General features: G+C 34.5%; 1 protein-coding gene and 1 long non-coding RNA gene across 4 annotated transcripts; one reads left to right on the forward strand and one right to left on the reverse strand.

The window, feature by feature from the left end:
- Positions 1 to 1,429: 1,429 nt before the first annotated feature.
- Positions 1,430 to 4,249, forward strand: LOC137726704 (uncharacterized). 3 transcript variants are annotated; one of them, XR_015966206.1, is made up of 4 exons: positions 1,430 to 1,837; positions 1,925 to 2,000; positions 2,622 to 3,934; positions 3,998 to 4,249. It is a non-coding gene; the product is annotated as an uncharacterized LOC137726704 (long non-coding RNA). The 3 variants fall into 3 exon arrangements; XR_015966204.1 differs by having other exon boundaries at positions 1,436 to 1,837; positions 2,622 to 4,249; XR_015966205.1 differs by having other exon boundaries at positions 1,436 to 1,837; positions 3,898 to 4,249.
- A 10,812-nt stretch (positions 4,250 to 15,061) lies between these two features.
- On the reverse strand, positions 15,062 to 16,683 carry LOC137741161 (transcription factor MYB15). Its single transcript, XM_068480968.2, has 3 exons — positions 16,460 to 16,683; positions 16,192 to 16,321; positions 15,062 to 15,638 (listed from the first exon to the last, which is right to left on the reverse strand). The coding sequence occupies exons 1-3, from the start codon at positions 16,590 to 16,592 to the stop codon at positions 15,140 to 15,142; spliced, it is 762 nt and encodes a 253-aa protein (XP_068337069.2). The 5' UTR covers positions 16,593 to 16,683; the 3' UTR covers positions 15,062 to 15,139.
- Between the last annotated feature and the right edge of the window lie 2,264 nt (positions 16,684 to 18,947).

Genomic DNA, 18,947 nt, shown 5'->3' on the forward strand with positions numbered 1-18,947 from the left:
TTTTCTTTATGGTTTTCTTGTTACTAGTTACTAGCTACATAATATTGTACGTAGACATGCACACAATATTAGATTTGGATTTGGATTTGGATTTGTATAATTGCGTTGCATTGAATATGATTTGGGACCATAACTTACCTACAACAGACTACATACAACATTTGTTCAGTTTCTTTGAGTTAATTAACCTGTTTTCTATTATATTTATTTTCAAAATTAGCTTATCGTGGTATACAATTTGGTTTTTATGCACTCTGTTGGATACAAGTTTCTCTCTTTATATAGAGAACATTGAAAAATTCATAACAATGTGATTTTTTTCTACTTGCTGTTTGCTAGGTCATTCATTTTATCATTGGATCGAAATAAAAAAGTAAAGCCTTAAATCAAGTATGCCTAAACATTCTAATCCAAAGTATATACTTTGTATTTAATTTTCACGCACCTTGATCTATTTATTTATGCCTCTCTTTTTTCTTTGATTTATTTATTTATAATTTGACGGCCAAAAATGAATATGAATGTGTAAACAAATTTTGTGGAAATAATTTCTCTTTAAAAAAAAAAAAAAATCCAATCTGAAATATGGCTCTGGTCTTTGAACAATAGAAGCAGAGCCTGTTAATTGAGATGGGCTTGGTCATCTTGCTCATATGCTGGCTTTACACAAAAGGAAATGCCGCCAGTGATTTTCATGGTCATTAGTTAATAGAAAATTTCTCTACTGCAGAGTACTATATTCTTATGCTATGGAGGAGATGAAGACTTTACTTTTCATGTAGAACAGATGGCACAACAGATTGAAGAGCAGCTTGGAAGAGCAAAACTTGCTGCAAAGCTGGTGAATTGCAGGTTTGGTCATAGGTGTCGAAATAGAGTCTCTAATATGTCGTTTTGAAGAGAACGACGCAAGGACAAGACACATCAGCTTTGCTCATGAAGGAAAATTTGTCCAAAATCCTTTGTTTACCATCCCAAAGCAGTGTTCTAAGTTTTAAGGATACTTTTGGAACTTTGTTAATTGTTGGTTTTATTTCCTATTTGACCGTTGAGTCCTATTAGGGTTTGATTTTATGTTCTGAACGTATAAATACACCTTCATGGTGTAAGTATTGTTATCTTTTGTTTATTATCACACTACAAGAAAAATTAGCTATGGGTACAAAATAAAGGACACAATTGAGAATTTTGTGCCTGTTTGACCATCAAAAGACTGAAACAGTTCCCATTTCATAGAGGGCACCATTGATTGTGCCTATTGTAGAAGAAAATAGGCACAAATACATTATCTGACAGCTTTATTGAAAAAAAATGGCTCTAATATATTATTTGTGCCCATAGTTTACTTCTAAAGACACAATTCTTTGTTCTTTATTATTTTTTTTTCAAAAACTTGTGGCCCACATCCATCCAACACTCTTTTCCGCTTAACTCACCCACTTCTATCCAACTCTCTCCCCCCCTTAACCCACTGACACCCTTCGTAATTATCCCCGCTATCACTCCCCCTTAGCCCACCCTCATCCATCCAACTCTATCTCTCTCTTCCCCTAACCCACCACACCCTTCGTAGATCATACTCCCCTCAACCCACCCACATCCATCCGACTCTCTCTCTCTCTCTCTCTCTCTCTCTCTCTCTCTCTCTCCCTCTCCCCTTAACCCACACACATCCTTCATATTTATCTCTTTCATATTTCCTTATTTTTAGTTATGGCTCTTCCCTCTCTGTTCTCTCTAAAACGACCAAGCCGGACTCGCCGGCCAAGTTTCGGCCAAAACTAGATCTCGACCCAATAGAGAAAACTGATCCTCTCATAGTGAGCTTCCTATCTATGTAAGTGGGTTTCTTCAATTTTAACTTTTAGATATGAAAAATTCTTGAGATTCAGGACTAATTCGGTTTTAACTTGGCATGTTGAAGATTTGGTTAGTGGTTTTGTTTGGGAGATTGAATTCAAGCTGAACCGTAAGAAAGTGGTTCAAATTCTTGGATTTAGGTAAGAACTTGAGAAACCCTAACCCTAAACGTAGCCTTCTTTCGATTTCTAAGAGCTTGGCTTGTTTTTGTGTGTTTTTATGTGAATTATTTGAAGGGTGGTGATTTTATATATGAAAATCTGAACTTTTTGCCTGGAATTTAAGTAGGTACAATTGTATGGAGGAATTGGTTAGAAGAGATTGTATGTGTACCAGATCTGGGTTTTTTCAAGCCGCACCAGATCTGAATTAGTGTTCTTTTTGCGGCTTGAGTTTATATATTTTCAGATATGAGTTATTTATTATTGTTTATTTTCTGTATGCACGTCACAGTTTACTCACTTGGAGACTCGCTCCTATCGTACACAATTTTCATGTACCTCCCTGTCTCTCTTGTTCTATCAATTTTTGTAGTTCTACATTTGTGTGTTTTGTTTGTTGATCAAATTTAATGAATTAGATCGATGGTTTTAATTTTTTAATACTAGTCATGACTTTGGCAATAAGAGGTCCAAATGCTGCATATATCATCCAGATTAGTTCGTCTGTGGAGCAAATGGAAAGATAATGTCATAACAATGTTGTATTGTTTTCTTGGATGGAGAGTTGATTGCCCTGTTTTTATGTGTTTGGTAATGCAGATACGAGAATGTAACTGTGGTTGATTGCCCTTATCTTTCAGCAGATAAGGGCAGTTTTTGGTTTTGGCATTTAAGATATTTAAGTAGGGTTTCTCTTGCAATTGTAGAATTTGTTAATTTTTGAAGCATGAATTAAATGTTTGGGATTAACTTACAATGCTTCCTATCAAAACCAATTAAAACCATTTTCTGAATCTAATGTTACAATGTTGTGCACTCTCATTGATAAGCAGATTTTCATTATGATGAATTTTCAGTCTTTCTCAAAATCTCCATAACTAAAATTCATGTGGCATTCAGTGTGAATTTTGTCGGATTTGTCTCATTGCATTGTATTGATTTCTTGTATTGTTACCATGCCCATCAATTTTTCCTTTTTATTCCTAACTGTTTCACTTTCAAGGAAAAGAGGTTTCTTGTTTGATGCCTTGTAGGAGAGCTGTGGTTTTGATAATTGGGGCAAATAAATGTCACTTATGAAGTATGTTTGTTACTTGTTTCATTATTAGCAAATGAACATAAATTTAATTTGTTATCTTCATTTAACTTCTTGATGATCACATTATGTTGATAATAAAAGGTGAAGATCAGATTTGAGTTTTCACTCCCTAAAACACTACGATGTCTAATAAGGAGTACGTTTCTTACTGGATGATTTTATTGTTAGAAATGAACATATGCTATTGTTATGTTGTAGCTTCTTAACTATTTATACACAACTAATAGTGGGGAAGGATTTTAGAGGGATGGACTATATATTACATTGGTACAGCCTACAAGTACCCACTTGAGGGCTTTGTTGCAAGTTTTTAGTTGTAGTTAAGTGTTTAGGTTGCTCTTAGGAGAGACTGAACAGTGAGGAAATGTGCAGTCTTAAGAAACTAAACAGCTCCATGAATCTTATCTTTCCGTATGGAAACATGGAAGACCTCACTAAAGCTAAAAATTAGATTTGAAAATACTTATTTATTAGCTTGTGCGTTGTAGAGCCTATAAGGTTCTTAGTAGTTTCTATCTTTCTTAGAAATTTATGTCATAACAATGATTGTCCAAACTTTTATTGTTTTGTACATCTTGTTTGCTGGTAATGATGGTTTTGCTGCTTAATTTAGTTGCATATTTTGTTCACTGTAATTTGGTATAACAAAGTAGCAATGCATCACTGCTATTGAGTTCTTAATGCCGATTGAAAGTTTTGGTCCTTGAACATGACTGGAAATAGGTCCTTTCTTTTTTTATTTTTTTAATTTCATTTTCACTTTCATTTGGATTTCAGGAGGATGATTGCACCATCCACCAAGTTGGAAAAAGAGGTGAATCTTTGATATGGCAGATTTGGAACTTTTACGTATTGATTTTAACCGACTCATTTTTAGGTGTAATTTTGGACTTATTTTGTTTTGAAGTCGACTATATTTGTTTTGGCTTCTGATGAGGTGCAAGGCTTGCTGGGGAAGATGCATTTGTCCAAAAATCTCTGCTTTCAAGTTCTTTTTGCATTAGAGATGAAATATGTAACATTACAATATATGTTTCTGAGATTGAGAATGTGTTGTAGGCTTTCTACATTTTATGAAAATTTAAAAAAAAAAAAAAAAATTACCTCAATTCAGTTTCAGTTTTTTCAATTTTGATTTTTTTTTAATATTTAATTCTTGTTGGCACAATTATAATATAAGTGTCAATATGGCTGGAAAAGGTCTTCTGATAAAACAGGCACAAATAATGGTCCATTTGTGCCTGCCTCTTTGAGCACCAAACAGTGTATTGTGCCTTTTTAGCAATGGTGACGCCCATAGAGGGCACTGATACAAACTTAGTAGCTGCACTGTTGCTATTGGTCTATGGGCACATGTCTTGGTGCTCTTTGGCCTCAAAGGGCACATATAATTTATTGTGCGCAATGCCCATATTTTTTGTAGTGTCAATCACACACAAGTTTATGATCTCTCTTTCTTCCTAGTTAATTCTAAATTTTGCTAGTTGTTTCTAGCCAAATATTATTGTTCGGTTCTCCTCTTTATAGCCTGACAATCTGGTAAACTAAACCTGAATTGCAGTATCACATGGAATGACAAGTGTTCCTCACGCATACAAAATTCAGATTCTTCAATTCTCCAACAAGTAATCTTGTGACCCTGTCGAGAAGTTATAGACGCCATCTTCGTTTGCTCTCAATAAAGGGGTGTACCATGTACTTGCAAAGGCACTTCGATACTCAAGTAAGTGGTTGAGATGAATTCAGTAGAATCTAGAATAATTGTGAACCTCTTGTGAGTGGTTGAGATGGATTCAGTAGAATCTAGAAGAATTATATATCTATTTGTTGGAGAACAATTCAGAAATAAACAAAAATAACAGAACTTGAAATTCTAATATTTTATTTACCAAATATACTTGATGTGCAGAATGAAATTATACAATAAATACATAAACTAATATAAAAATACAATGATACTAACTTGATCACAGAAGGTAGAGGCTAGCGTAAAAGCTATGTCCTTCGAACAGTATTTTCGTCCCACTCTTGTGCTTATGGTTCTACAACGTCTGCTCGACCAGGATACAACTACCAAATTCTACAACCCGCACTGGATTATAGAACTCTAGCGAATTGCTTTGTGTGTTTACTCTCTAGAAATTTTGTACAGAGGATAAGGAGGAAGAAAAGATGATTCTCACTTGGATACTGTGATTGTAAATATATAGGTTGTTTCACACCCTTTCAAATACATGTTCAGTGTATTTGAAAGCACACAACTCTTTCTAATAGTTGTGTCTTTTAATCAAAAAGTACAACTCTTTCTAATAGCTGTGTCTTTTAATCAAAACGTTTTTTAATTAATAAATTAATTAAAAAACTTAATCCGAAAATTAAAATTAATGAATCTGATTAATTTTAAATTCCAAGGCCCCAAGGCAAGGCCCTTGTCTTGATTAATTAATATTAATTGTAATTAGGCTATATTATATTCAAGCCTAATCCACACAACCATAAGCCCCAAACCTTCAATCCATTTCCAAATGGTCCAAATTCTAATTACTAAGAAAAGCGAATAAGCCTATATAAAGGCTTGTGAAAAAATACTATTGACCAATGTGAGACAAGAGGGTCTCAAACTCCAACACTATTTTCATTATCCTTAATAGGCAATGATCATTCTTGTTTGGTACTCAATAAATTGGTTTATATGACAGGACCTTGGTGTTGCCAAATCAGGGTCCGGAAAGAAACTTGCTTTTGGTTTGCCCATTTTGCAACGCTTGTTGGATGAACTACAAAGGTTTGAATAAGTACCTGAAGTTCCCCTAAGTTGTATGTCTGAACTAAAAGTCCCACGATTTAGAGGAAAATGATTGTTTAAGTCTCATGTGTTATATGTGCTTGGCGGCAGAGCATACATAGCGCCCAAGTAAATTTGAAGAGAAGCCAATACAATTGGAAGACCCTTGATAATGGGCCAAACAAGAAGCCTGCGATTCTTAGTGCACACATGTTTAAGCCCGACTTGTGAGCCTAAAAACTTGAAAGAGATATATCTCCATAATAGTGTTAGAACTGATAACATCAGTTTTTAATAGATGTATGTTGTAAAAGTGTTATGGACATTTTCTTTGTAAACTTATATATAATTAGCTCATAACTGAAGAAGCAATCATACTCATTACCAAATTCTTCATGTAATTCGATGATCAAATTGTCTTCTTCTCGAGGGTAGTTTCCCCATTTTACACCCGGTTGAAGATAGTTCGTCCATCTTAGTTTGCAACTTTTGTCACACCTTACTAAACTTGCAGTGAGATTATATGCAAAACAAGCCAGTATATTTGATCACGATACATCACTCGAATTGTCTGATATATCATGCATAGTTATTGCTTGAAGGGTCCTTAACTATGTGATCCAAACCTAAATAAAGACGATTTTTGGAAATTATAGTCAAATAGTCACACATACTCTCATACTAGTTGAATGGGGATGAAATAGGAAGTCACAAATAAGCCCAGGACGTTGTAGATAACCTATGATTTATGAGATTAAGCTTAAGAAAATTCTTTGAAGACACAATTAAGTATGTTATTTTATGTACTTACCAGCAAGTTTGAAGTGCACGCCAGTTCATATGACCATGCTTATCCAATACAAGCTTTTAACATATGTCTTCTTCAGGACTCCATGCTCCTTTCTTTTGTCCATTTTTGTCACAGAAGGGCGCTCTCACCATCCTGTAGACTCCCCCTCTCGCGCTCTCGGAAGTCAAGTTTTTTTTTTTCCTAGGTGATCAAAGTAAAACTCTAGCAGTATTTATAGTTCACACACACACACACACACAGAGATGATTAGAGCGAACATGTGGTGACTATAAAGCCTCATGTGAAACGGGGAGAAGAGGGCACAATAGCTACAGAGCAATCTTTTTATCATTACTTGTGAGGAGTGCGCTAATTTTACTGAAGATTATAAGTGCTTTTGTTGGTGATTTTTTTAAGAACTTTTTTATGATTATGCATAGCGCCATAATGTGCTTCCTTGGCACCATGATTGCTTTTTAACAATAAATTTTAATTTCACAATGAACTTTGTAGGCTAATGGTACTTCTCTTTGCACACAAAAAAAAAAAAAAAATCTCCGCACCTATATCATTATTTTGGGCTGATTATATTTTACACTCCATAAGTTTAAGCAGAATTTCAAAATAGGCCACGAAATTCTAATTTTCTCACATTACGTACATTCTACAATTTTGAAATTATATATTAATTTAGACTATCTCTTAGAATATCTAATCCTCCTATAAATTGATGAGTTTTATTTGTCAATGTGGGGCAAATTTTGCATGCATGTTAGCGCCCATATAAGGCTCCCACTAATTTAATGAAGGATCAAACAATCAATCTAACAAAGGTTTTTATTACAAATGGTCTCTGAAATTGACCCTCACCATCAAGATAGTCCCTGAAATTGAAAATCAATCAATGTAGTTCCTAAAAATAGGTGTCGCAAATCAATGTGGTTCCTTCATCACAATTTTGTTAAAAATTTCGTTAAGTACTGATATGACACATAAATTGGCCCCACAAGATTCACAGGTTTTTATTTTTTATTTTTTATTTTTTATTTTTATTTTTATTTTATATATTTTATCACAAATGATCTCTGAAATTGACTCACACCATTAAGATGATCCCTAAAATTGACCCACATCATCAAAATGGTCCTTGAAATTGAAAATCGATTAATGTAGTCATTGAAAATAGGTGTTGCAAATCAATATAATCATTCCACCATAATGGAATTTTTTTTCTTCTTATAGTAGGGTCTACTCCGAAGAGAGATCCCTTCTATAAATTCTCAAAGGCAGAGGGCTTAACCAAGGCCTAAGAGGGGGTTTGGAAATAGTTTTAAACAACAATAGATGCACCTCGATTATAACCTCATTATCATAAGGCAGACCTCGTTGTTCTTTGAGTCACCAGACCACCAGGGAAGTGTCGAACAAGCTCTCCATGATTAAGGTTGTGAGAATGTTGATCGCCTAAATGTTAATGGTTATATCCCATAAGTCATTGCCAATCAACCAAGTCGTCACCAAAGGTGAAGTCGATCCAGGTTCAATTCGATGAAGTGTGTCGAAGTGTGTAAAGATGAGTGTATTAAGATATTTTTTTTTTTAGAGAATAGACATCTAATGAGGTAGAGAAATGTGGACTAGGATTGGAGGTGATTACAAGACTGAGTTTTTTTTGGGGTTAACAACTTTTTATTAGCTATTAAATTATTAAACCTATTTGTAATTTTTTTTAATGAGTTTCTATCACAAATGTCCCAGAAATTGACCATCACCATCAAGATGGTCCCTGCAATTGAAAATCAATCAATGTAGTCCTTGCAAATAGGCGTCGCAAATCAATGTAGTCTTCCGTCACAATTCTGTTAAAAATTCAGTTAAGTGCTGATGTGACACATAAATGGACCCCACAAGATTTGTAAAATCCCTCCCCAAAATTTTTATGTAATTTTACATTTTCCCTAAAAGGTTTATGAATTTTTGCATTTTAGTCCTCTATCCGGATCCCCTCTTTCAAATTTCCCTTTAGTTCTTCTCCTATCACATTAGCATCTGAGCTAGCTGGTTTTTCCATCATCCATTGATAGCCGCATAAATGACTAAAAATTTTTTTTCGTTGAAATCACTGAACAATGTGATTGTTGGGAATCACATTGTTTGCCGCGCAGTGAACCCAACCACTCGGATTTTTTAGTACACGGTTCATGCCACGTGGCAAACACTCAACTCCTTCCCTCTTTTTTCTCTTCTCCCTGAGCACTCTCTCTTAGCTCACTATTTATCTCTCGTGTATCTCTTTCACTCACTCCCCCCCTCTCCCCTTCCCGATGACACCCATACCCACGCACACCCTCGAACCCACGCCATCATACTACTCTCTCTCTCTCTCTCTGTGAAACGCAGGGAGCCCCCAACAAGCCATGGAGTCGAGCTCGATTTTCCAGCCACTTCCACCATTTTCACAACAAACCAAAGGTAAGGATCTCTCCCTTTTGTCTTTACCTTCGATCTCCTAGTTAGATCGTAGGGTGAAGGGGAGTTTTGCCATCAACTAGAGCACGGGAGGCTCCGGCCTCCTTCCCCGGCGAGGAATAAAGACCAAAGGCCTTTGGGCCTAAACCCTTAGCCTAACACCAATGGGCTTTGGCCCGTGTAACCCTAAGCCCAACCCAATTGTTTTTATTGTATTTATTTATTTTATTTTCTAAAAACTGAAAACCCTTTTTATTTTGGGCCAGGTCTTCAAGCCCAGCCCATTTAAAAACCCTTTAACCCTTTCGGACTCGTGTAGGAGTAGGCCTTCGGGCCTTTGCATTTGAGCCTAAACCCCAGGGCCTCCAGCCTTTAACCCCTTGAAGCCCAAACCCAATAACCTTTTAATTTTTATTTATCTTAAAACCCTAAACCCTTTCCCTTTGGGCCGAGCCTTAAGCCCAAAACCTTTTGGACCCAAGCCCAAAGCTCAGGCCCAACCCGGATCCAACCCAAGCCCAGACCCCTTGACTTTGACTGTTGACCTGGTCAACATTGACCGTTGACTGTTGACTGTTGACTTTGACTTTGACTGGTCAAAGTTGACTTTATGCTGACTTTTTCGGGTTTCGTTCGAGACCCCTTTAGGCTAATTTCGACGTCCTGAACCCATTTCCAATGTTCATTTCTCAAAATTCAATCATTTTACTATAGTTTTATCAAGTGTACCCTTTATGTGCTTAGGTGCAATTATTAGTTGCGATTCCGTCATTCCTATTTCATACGGCTCGATGACGACGGAGTATCTGTGAGTGATCCCTTCTAAAATGCATGTTTTAATAGTAGAAATGCATACATGAAAAGCATGATTTAATGATTATGTTTTATGAAATATTATGCTTACTGAGAATATTTTGAATTACCATATTTTATTGAACTCATGTTCTTTGTAGTATAGATGATGGATGACTTTATACTACTTATGAACATGCTTTTGCACACTTCTTTATAGTATAGATGATGGATGGCTTTATATTATGAAGATGTTTTTGAGATATATATACCTAGGTTTAGAAAGTCTATGTTCAATGTTTTGTGCTTATCTAGTGGTCATTATACCGCCACGGGCGACGATTATGGTTGTTGGCTGCAGGCTGGGAGAAATAATCTCTAGCTTCGGGTCGAAAGACATGGAGCTGACATTGGGCTGGGAGAAATAATCTCTAGCTACGGGGGCAGAGACATAGAAGCTGGCATTGGGGCGGGAGATATTATTATTGGATACCACTATTTATCACACTATATACAAGATATGATTTATGAAAGATTTTATGGCATGCTAAGGTTTTGGAAACCTATTACATATTACGTTATTGATGTTTTCATAAAACTTTGGCAGTTAGTATGTTGATAATTGTTTCACGCTATTGATGTGTTTTTTTTATATATATATATATATATATATATATATATATATCAACTTGGTCCACTAATGTTTGTTTTGCGTCCCCTCAGGACATAGGGATAAGGCTTACGATCCGACCTACAAGGCATTCTCCTACCAGTGACTTCGTGCCATCTCTTCTGCTTTAACATCATTGTAATAACACCTTCCGCTTGTATTCTTTCTTAGATTATGCTCTGAACATGTCATGCATCTTGTATTCTTTCATTGTTGGCAATTGAATATTATTTATTATATTAGTTTTCAAACGAAATTTATATCCATGTTTTCCGTGTTCTCAGCATTTACATTAATTAAATGGCTTTCGTCACCCTTGGGTGTCGGCCAGTACATGACCATCCCGATGTCCCTCAGACATCGGGATCGGGACGTGACAAGATTTATAGGTTTTTATCACAAATAGTCTCTGAAATTGACCCACACCATCAAGATGGTCCCTAAAATTAAAAATTGATGAATGTATCCTTGAAAATAAGTGTTGCAAATCAATATGATTCTTTTGCCACAATTCTGTAAAAAAAAATTGTTATGTGTTGATGTGGATTTAATAATTAATTAAAAAAGTTGTCTAAATACGTTTTTGCACACTGAATTTTTTTTTCTTATAGTAGGGCTTACTCCGAAAAGAGATCACTTCCATAAATTCTCAAAGGCACAAGGTAAGACCAAGGCCTAAGAGGGGGTTTGGAAATAGTTTTCAATCAACAATAGACGTACCTAGGTTATAACCTCATTATCTCAAGACAAACATCATCATTCTTTGAGTCACCGGGCCATCAGGAAAGTGCCAAAAAAAGCTTTTCAGGATTAAGGTTGTGAGGATGTTCATCGCATAAATGTTAACGGTAATGTCTCAGAAGTCGTTGTCAATTGGCCAAGTTGTCACCAAAGGTGATCTCGATCCAGGTTTAACGATGAAGGGTGTCGAAGTAAAGATGGGTGTACTGAGAAGATTTTTTTTTTATTTTTTATTTTAGAGAATGGACAGAGAATGAGGTAGATGAATGTGGAATGGGATCAGAGGTGATTGCAAGACTGGGTTTTTGGGTTGACATCTTTTTATTAACTATTAAATTATTAGGGAATTGTTATTAGCACTCCAAAAATCTTATTTTACAGTCCAAACTTTCTATATTTAGAAAGAAAAATACACTTGTGAGGAGTGTAGAATGAGATTTTTAGAGTGCTAATAACAATTCCCAATTATTAAACCTATTTGTAATTTTTTAAATTTAATTAGACTTGTGTGACTCATTTATGTGTGCACATAACATAAATTTTGACAGAATTGTGACGGAATGACTACATTAATGTGGGACACTTACTTGCTGGACTACATTGGTCGATTTTCAATTTCAGAGACCATTTTGATGTTGTGGGTCAATTTCAAGGACTATTTGTGAGATAAAATAAAAAATAAATAAAAAAACTTACGGGACCCATTTATGTGTCACATCAGCACTTAACAGAATTTTTAATATAATTGTGACATAATGACCACATTGATTTGCGATACCTATTTTCAGAGACTACATTGATTGATTTTCAATTTCAATGACCATTTGTGATAAAAATCCATCTAACGAAAGACATAAATTAACACAATTTAATACCTTATAATGTAAAGCATTTTACAATTTTATGACCCATTTTGAAAATCACATCAAACCTCAAAATGTAAAATGTAGTAACCCTATCATTTTTTATCTTTGACCACAAATATTATATAGGTAATATTAGGAATAATAAATTCGTAGATTAAATTTTTCAAACTAAATGATATGGAAGTTATTGGTTGAATTATCACTTCAGTGTTGATAAACGTGCTCATTTCTATTGGTGACACATAATTTAGTTTGCAAATTTTGCCTACAAATTTAGTTTCCGTAGCATTACCCGATTTATTCTTTTTATGTATAGCAATTCTATTTTATGTTTTTGCATATATTTAAAGGAGGCCATGGCATTGGCAGACGGCAATCTATAGTAATTTGGCAAGGCCACATCACGCAACCATGATATCGTACCCGCAACAAAGAAACAATCAACTAGAGGAGATCACACATATCGTTTTGATCTCGACCAAATTAATATTTTAACTTAGATAACCGCATGTGGACACATATTTATCTTATCAAGTCACACGCAAATTTGGATAGAGGATGCACACTTAATTACTCGATTAATCATAGAACGTAATAGTGATTAAATATTAATTTGATGAAGCTGACATCACTTGTAGTGATGAAAACGATAGTATATCTCTCCACAGAAAATGACGTAAAGTTGCGATGTCATCAATGGTTGACTAAGAAGCAATAGATTAAGAAAAAGAACTCTTTCTCCATTAATTATACAGACAAGTCTCCCGATAGAAGAAACAAAAGTTTAGTAGGCGGTTTCACACAATTTGAATATTTCGGTTTCACACTCTATATACGCAAACAATAAAACCAACCTACTTAAAGAAAACACCAGAACAAACCACAATCCACAAACCAAAACACGCATAGATAACACAGGATTTATAATAGTACTTAGGTCTATTTGTTGATCGTGTTTTAGAGTGCATGAAAAACCTTGTTTGTTGAAACCCTAAGTCTTAATTAATCTCTCTCGGACTTGCTCACAACACTCAAAATGTTTTCACTAAAATTCGCTTTGAAAAAAGAAGTACATATCTCTAGAAGAATTTCGAAGAAACCATTACTTTTTTCTGATGAATAAGCTTAACTAATAATTAAGATTGTGTTGTGTGAATCACATGCATATATATATAAAACAGATACAATATATTGTGTAATTAATCATGTTGGATAGTCAATTATGGCGGCGGCACATAAGTTAACGTAATAGTCAAAATGATAATTTCTAAGATAATAACTCTGCCAATGGAGATATGTAGAGTCGTAGATATAAAAACGAACAACTGACAAGGATATAGAGACAAAATTTCTAATTTTTTATTTATGTTGGGGCCACAAAGCTTGGAACCTATCACTAAAACCTATGACTAAACCTACAAGAATTGGCAAATTATGAGTTTTCAAATAACATCGGGAGCATAGACTTGGAAGGTCTTCTTTTATTTAAATCTTTACATTAATTTGATATGAATTATTAGTAACTTTATATTATTTTTGTTACACTCTAACAAAATAATAATTTGAATTAAATAGATAAAAGAAAAAATGATTTACATGTGAAACTCTTTCATCTTCTTTTCCTGCCGGTCTCTCTCCCCTCCATCCCTTCTCTCTTCCTCGCCCTCCCTTGTCCGTCTGAATTTTTTTACCAAGAAAAAAAAAATGTAACATCACATTCAATGTCATACCATGCATTTCATAATTGGATCTTTAACAGTAGGCAAAACATTCCATCAATTGGCCTTTTGTTCTAATAATTATTATCTGCAGCATAGGTTACATAGCTAGAATCACCCTATCGTTCTTCCATCACTTTTTCAAATTCTTCACCATCCAGATCCTTCTCTTTAGAAACGAATAGAAGGTCATGTACTTTCCCTGTGTCATTCTAGGGTACAAGTTCTGTTTCAAATCTTCTTCCATAAAATCTAAAATCTGCAATCAATCATTTCAAAAGAGACTTCCATTGTAAACATAGATTCCATTTGTACTGCTGCTCCCACAAAAATGCTCAGGGGGAGGGGGAGGGAGAGAGAGGGGATGAAGGAGAGAGACGAGTAAGGGAAGAAGATGGAAGGGTTCACGCGTGAGCCCTTTTATTTATTTTTATTGAGATGATTATTTTGTTAGGGTGTAACAAGAATAATATAAAGTTATTGATTAATCTATCGTCAAATTAATCTAAGAGTTTAAATGAAAGAGTACTTCATATGTCCTCAAATGAGGACCTAAGTTGAGCATTACCGATTAAGTCCTTTGTACATTGTGTTAAGTTGGGCACAAAGCCGCACAACACAATTCTTTTCCATACTCGTGTCATGTCTTTTATCGCAGATTTGTAGTCTATAGAAATACCAAGTACAAATACGTTTACATTTGTCCACGTGAATAATGGTTTATTTTTGGTTATCAAGCTTGGTTATATTCAGTTAATGTACCATTCATCAAGTTAATAAGGTAGTCGCCAGCATGTTTAGTACTAATTGGATAAATAGGAGAAAGAATTGTAATTTCATCATGTTTTAATTTTTGATAGAGAGTTCTTGTTCAGATGTATATATAGGGAACACACACAGTATCCTTTATCAAAGGGATGTTGCTGGGTTTACATTATGAACTTTTATAATCTCTTTTCACAAAGTTAAAACACAATTAACAAAAAAAAAAAACACAAAATGCTGGAATTACATTGTATCTCCAAGCATAAAATTGATATTTTGATTAGATAAGACTGTCAGATATTCAGAGAAATAGAAGGGTCACTGACCCACTCTTAGCCACTGATATTGTCCCAACTTAACCACCTATTATTCAATGTTGGGTTTTTATTACAAAAGACAATCTCACATTACAAGAAATCTCCATCAAAATAGTGGATACAAAAACTCGGAATCCATCAAGGGCGTGTAAAACCCACTTGGAATGTAGGAATTATCAGCCAAAAATGGCTCGGTCCAGAAATCATCGATGAACTGATTGTCTGCATATGCTTCCATGGAACTAAGATTAAAGTCTTCCACAAAATTAACCCAATTATCATCTGCACTCATGGACGAGACTTCACTCGATGACGGTTGTGGAGACGACGAAAGTTGGGAGCTATTATCAACACGATCATCACTTTTTTGGGTTACTTGGAGGGCAGTGGTACTTTCTGCATTTGGAAAAATAGCTTTCTTAATTGGTTGATCCACTGCTGCTTCTAGGTTTGAGGAACTGGGAGTTTCTTCAGTATTTGTGGCTGATGATGAAAATGATGAGTTGCACTGTTTTTTATTCGTGCGTTTCTTGAGGTTTGTATGCCAGTGATTTTTGATCTCGTTGTCCGTTCTTCCTGGTAGCTGAGCTGCTATAGCAGACCATCTGCAAATCAAGGAAAACAAGATTCATATATACATATACATATACATATATATATATATATGCTGAATTAAGAGGACGGGGAATTGAATCCGGGACACAAGTTGAAGAGGAATGATCTAAGCTAAATTATTAGATCAATTACACAAATTGAATCCGGGATATTTTTATGGTAAGCTAAATAACTAGATTTTGTTTTCAACTTGTTTATGACAAGCAATGATCTAGCCTAAATTAGGAGGAGGAGGAGGAGTTGGGGGGTTGGGGGGGGGGGGGGGGGGGGGGATGATGTGGAGGGTGTTTGAATCCAATACACAAGCAATGATCTACTAAATTTCAATCCTACAATTACTGAATTCTGGATTACAAAAGGCTTTTTTTTTTTGTTACATTAAAGGGTTTCGGACCCTGAACATAGAAAACTCCTACCTCTCACTCTACGCCCACCCTCACTACTAGGCTAACCCCAGCGGCTTAAAAACATATGATTTTATGTGATCCAAGTTATCAAAGAATTAGGTCTTCATAGGGTACATAAATTAATAAGGGTTCATACCTATTCCCCAATTTTTCGTGTAATTTGACGATAGTTTCCTCTTCTTCTTTGCTGTAGTTTCCTCTCTTGATGTTTGGCCTCAAATAATTCATCCACCGCAGTCTGCAACTCTTCCCACACCTTGACAGACCTAATTCAAGTAAAACAAGATTAATTAGTGCTAAGAACTAATTAACGCTTTAGCTAAACACTTCAACAACTAAAACGCAATTGAATCATTATCTCTAAGTACAAGTTCATCCACTTAATCAATCACTTAGTGTCTCACCTGCAAATTTGGGAAGTTGGCGCCAATTCCAGCAGCCATACCTAGTGACATAAGCAATTAGCTTCCTGTCTTCCTCAGGTGTCCACGTACCTTTCTTCATTCCATTTTCATCACGGCAAGGAGTTCTAACCATTTTTCCTGATCAAATTCTCTCTACTCTTTCTCTATGGTTTCTCTGTTGCCTTTTCTGAAGTTTGAGTGAGAGATCCAGTGCTTGTTTTTTAGGTCTTACCGGAAGTTGAAACTCCTACTTATTTATATCATTCCCAAAAACGTGTGCCACACAATACAGCATTGACACGACCTTGCCCCACATTTGTTTGGGTCCCACATTCCTGACACTAGGACTTAAAATAGGAGCATGTGGCAATTTTCTTCTACAAGTGGGCCCCAAGACGAAGATTCTCGGAGCTACATATTTCTTTTCATTTTTATGTATAAAGCGTGACTTTGACTTTATGTTGTCAGGAGGAATTACATCAAGTAAACTATTGAACACGAGTGCAAAATAGCCAGCTTCAAGGAAACAGGGCAGCCTGATCCATGATGCTTCCTACTTGCACCACACCATGTGTTGCACCACGAACGCCTTCTTTTGCATGGGTTCATTGGCCTGATCCGTACAGTGTATATGAAGTAGATAAAGTAGATTCTCTTCCTTCAAATTTTTTTTCTCGCACCTCTCTTCTTTTCTTTCTTCTTTTTTGTTTTTTTTTTTTTTTTTTTATTTAAAAAGTTAATATATTTATTAACGTAATTTAATTATAACTATTTAAATAAAAAATAAATATGAAACAATAATTTAGAGTGGAGATATTCTTTTTCTGAAGTCAACCCCTGACTTTTGTTGCGCACAAAACTATGTGGCCACGGATGGCGCCGATAAAGGAATAGCAAAATAAAATATTGCGCGTTTGGCCAAAGGAAAAACAAGATATTTACTTACGTAGAGACAAACTATGACAACAATGTCACGGGTCGAAGAAGTTTGTCTGGCCATGGATCATCATCCTATTATACGAGGATGTGGTGTTTGGAGTATATAATGTTGAGATCATGTTATCGATCATATTTTGTAATAGTAAAAATTATGCAGGTAGGAAATAAAATAAACGGATGTTTTGAAATAGGTGCCTAAATTTTGAATTTTTTAAATTAAACATTTATGATTTTTAGAGATTTGATCAAACTTTTATTCTCATAATTTTGGTGTCTGAATTAATATTTTTTTGTACCAAAATTACATAACTTGCCATTGCCCCTTAGTTCTTAAAACCTCACGCCAAAATTCCCTATAATCTAGCATTTTGATTACTATCTCCCTCTTTGGAGATAATTGTAAAAAATAAAAAAAGAGTAGTTAAATACAATATTTTTTCACAATACTTCCTACAATTTAGCAATGATTATCTACGATTTAATATATATATATATAATGTTTTTTTTTTTCAACACGATTTAAAATACTTTTACATCCAACGAAATCAAACGTACCAAAAATAGGACTAACAACCGTATAAACGTACCAATAAATAATGTGTACAAAATCGGACGTACTAAAACTGAAAATAATGTACCAATATCAACAATATATACCAAATCAAACGTAACAAAATCGCAAATAAACGTACCAATCAACGTTTTTTACAAAGTCAAACGTACTCAGTGATAATATTCACATAATATGTTGTACCTGATAATAGTTTGTCAACAACTATAAGTATAAAAAAAATGCGAAGAAAAATAGTCTGACAAAAAAATATGAAAAAATTAATGTGGATCACCAAAGATTTGGAAAAAAAAAATCCATAAAAACAAACCATTTGGAAAAAAGAGAATATTTAATGTTTGTAGGACAAATCAATTTATTTTGATCGAAAGAATATAATTGGAAAAGGAGATATTTAATAACTAATATCCCACTAAATAAGGAAAAAAAAAACACATCCAATAATTTTGAGGATAAATTCAGAAATTAATAATTAACATTTTATTTTCAAAAAATACATAATGATATGTAATTTAAATTAACTGAAAATGCATGTGTTTATTGGTTAAAACACTTTAATCAAATTTTGAAAAGACACAAATGTTTAGTCTAAAAGATATTAAAAAATTGCAGGGAATTCTAATTTTCTCTAAAATAAATAGATAGGTATAAAAGAGAAGTAATAGGTAAGATCAACAATTTTTTAATACGAAGAGAGATCTGAAAATCTTAATACGAATGAATATAAAATAAAATAACCCTAAAACCAACCGATGCAGTTAGAGCGTGATGAAGAATATAACTGAAAATATAACGAATATGATAGGATAGATAAAACAAGGTTCACTATCTCCTGGTGCAAAGAGATAATAGACCTACCTGTCATTTCCTTTTTATACTTATATATTTATTTTATTTCCCACCCTGCATCAAAAAACTTATATTCTCATAATAAGACCATTTAATATTTTGTTGAAGCATAGGAAAATAGGAAAGTAT

This window comes from Pyrus communis, chromosome 9 (genome assembly GCF_041283825.1).
Source record: "Pyrus communis isolate YQ-2024b chromosome 9, ASM4128382v1, whole genome shotgun sequence".
Taxonomy (NCBI): Eukaryota; Viridiplantae; Streptophyta; class Magnoliopsida; order Rosales; family Rosaceae; genus Pyrus; species Pyrus communis.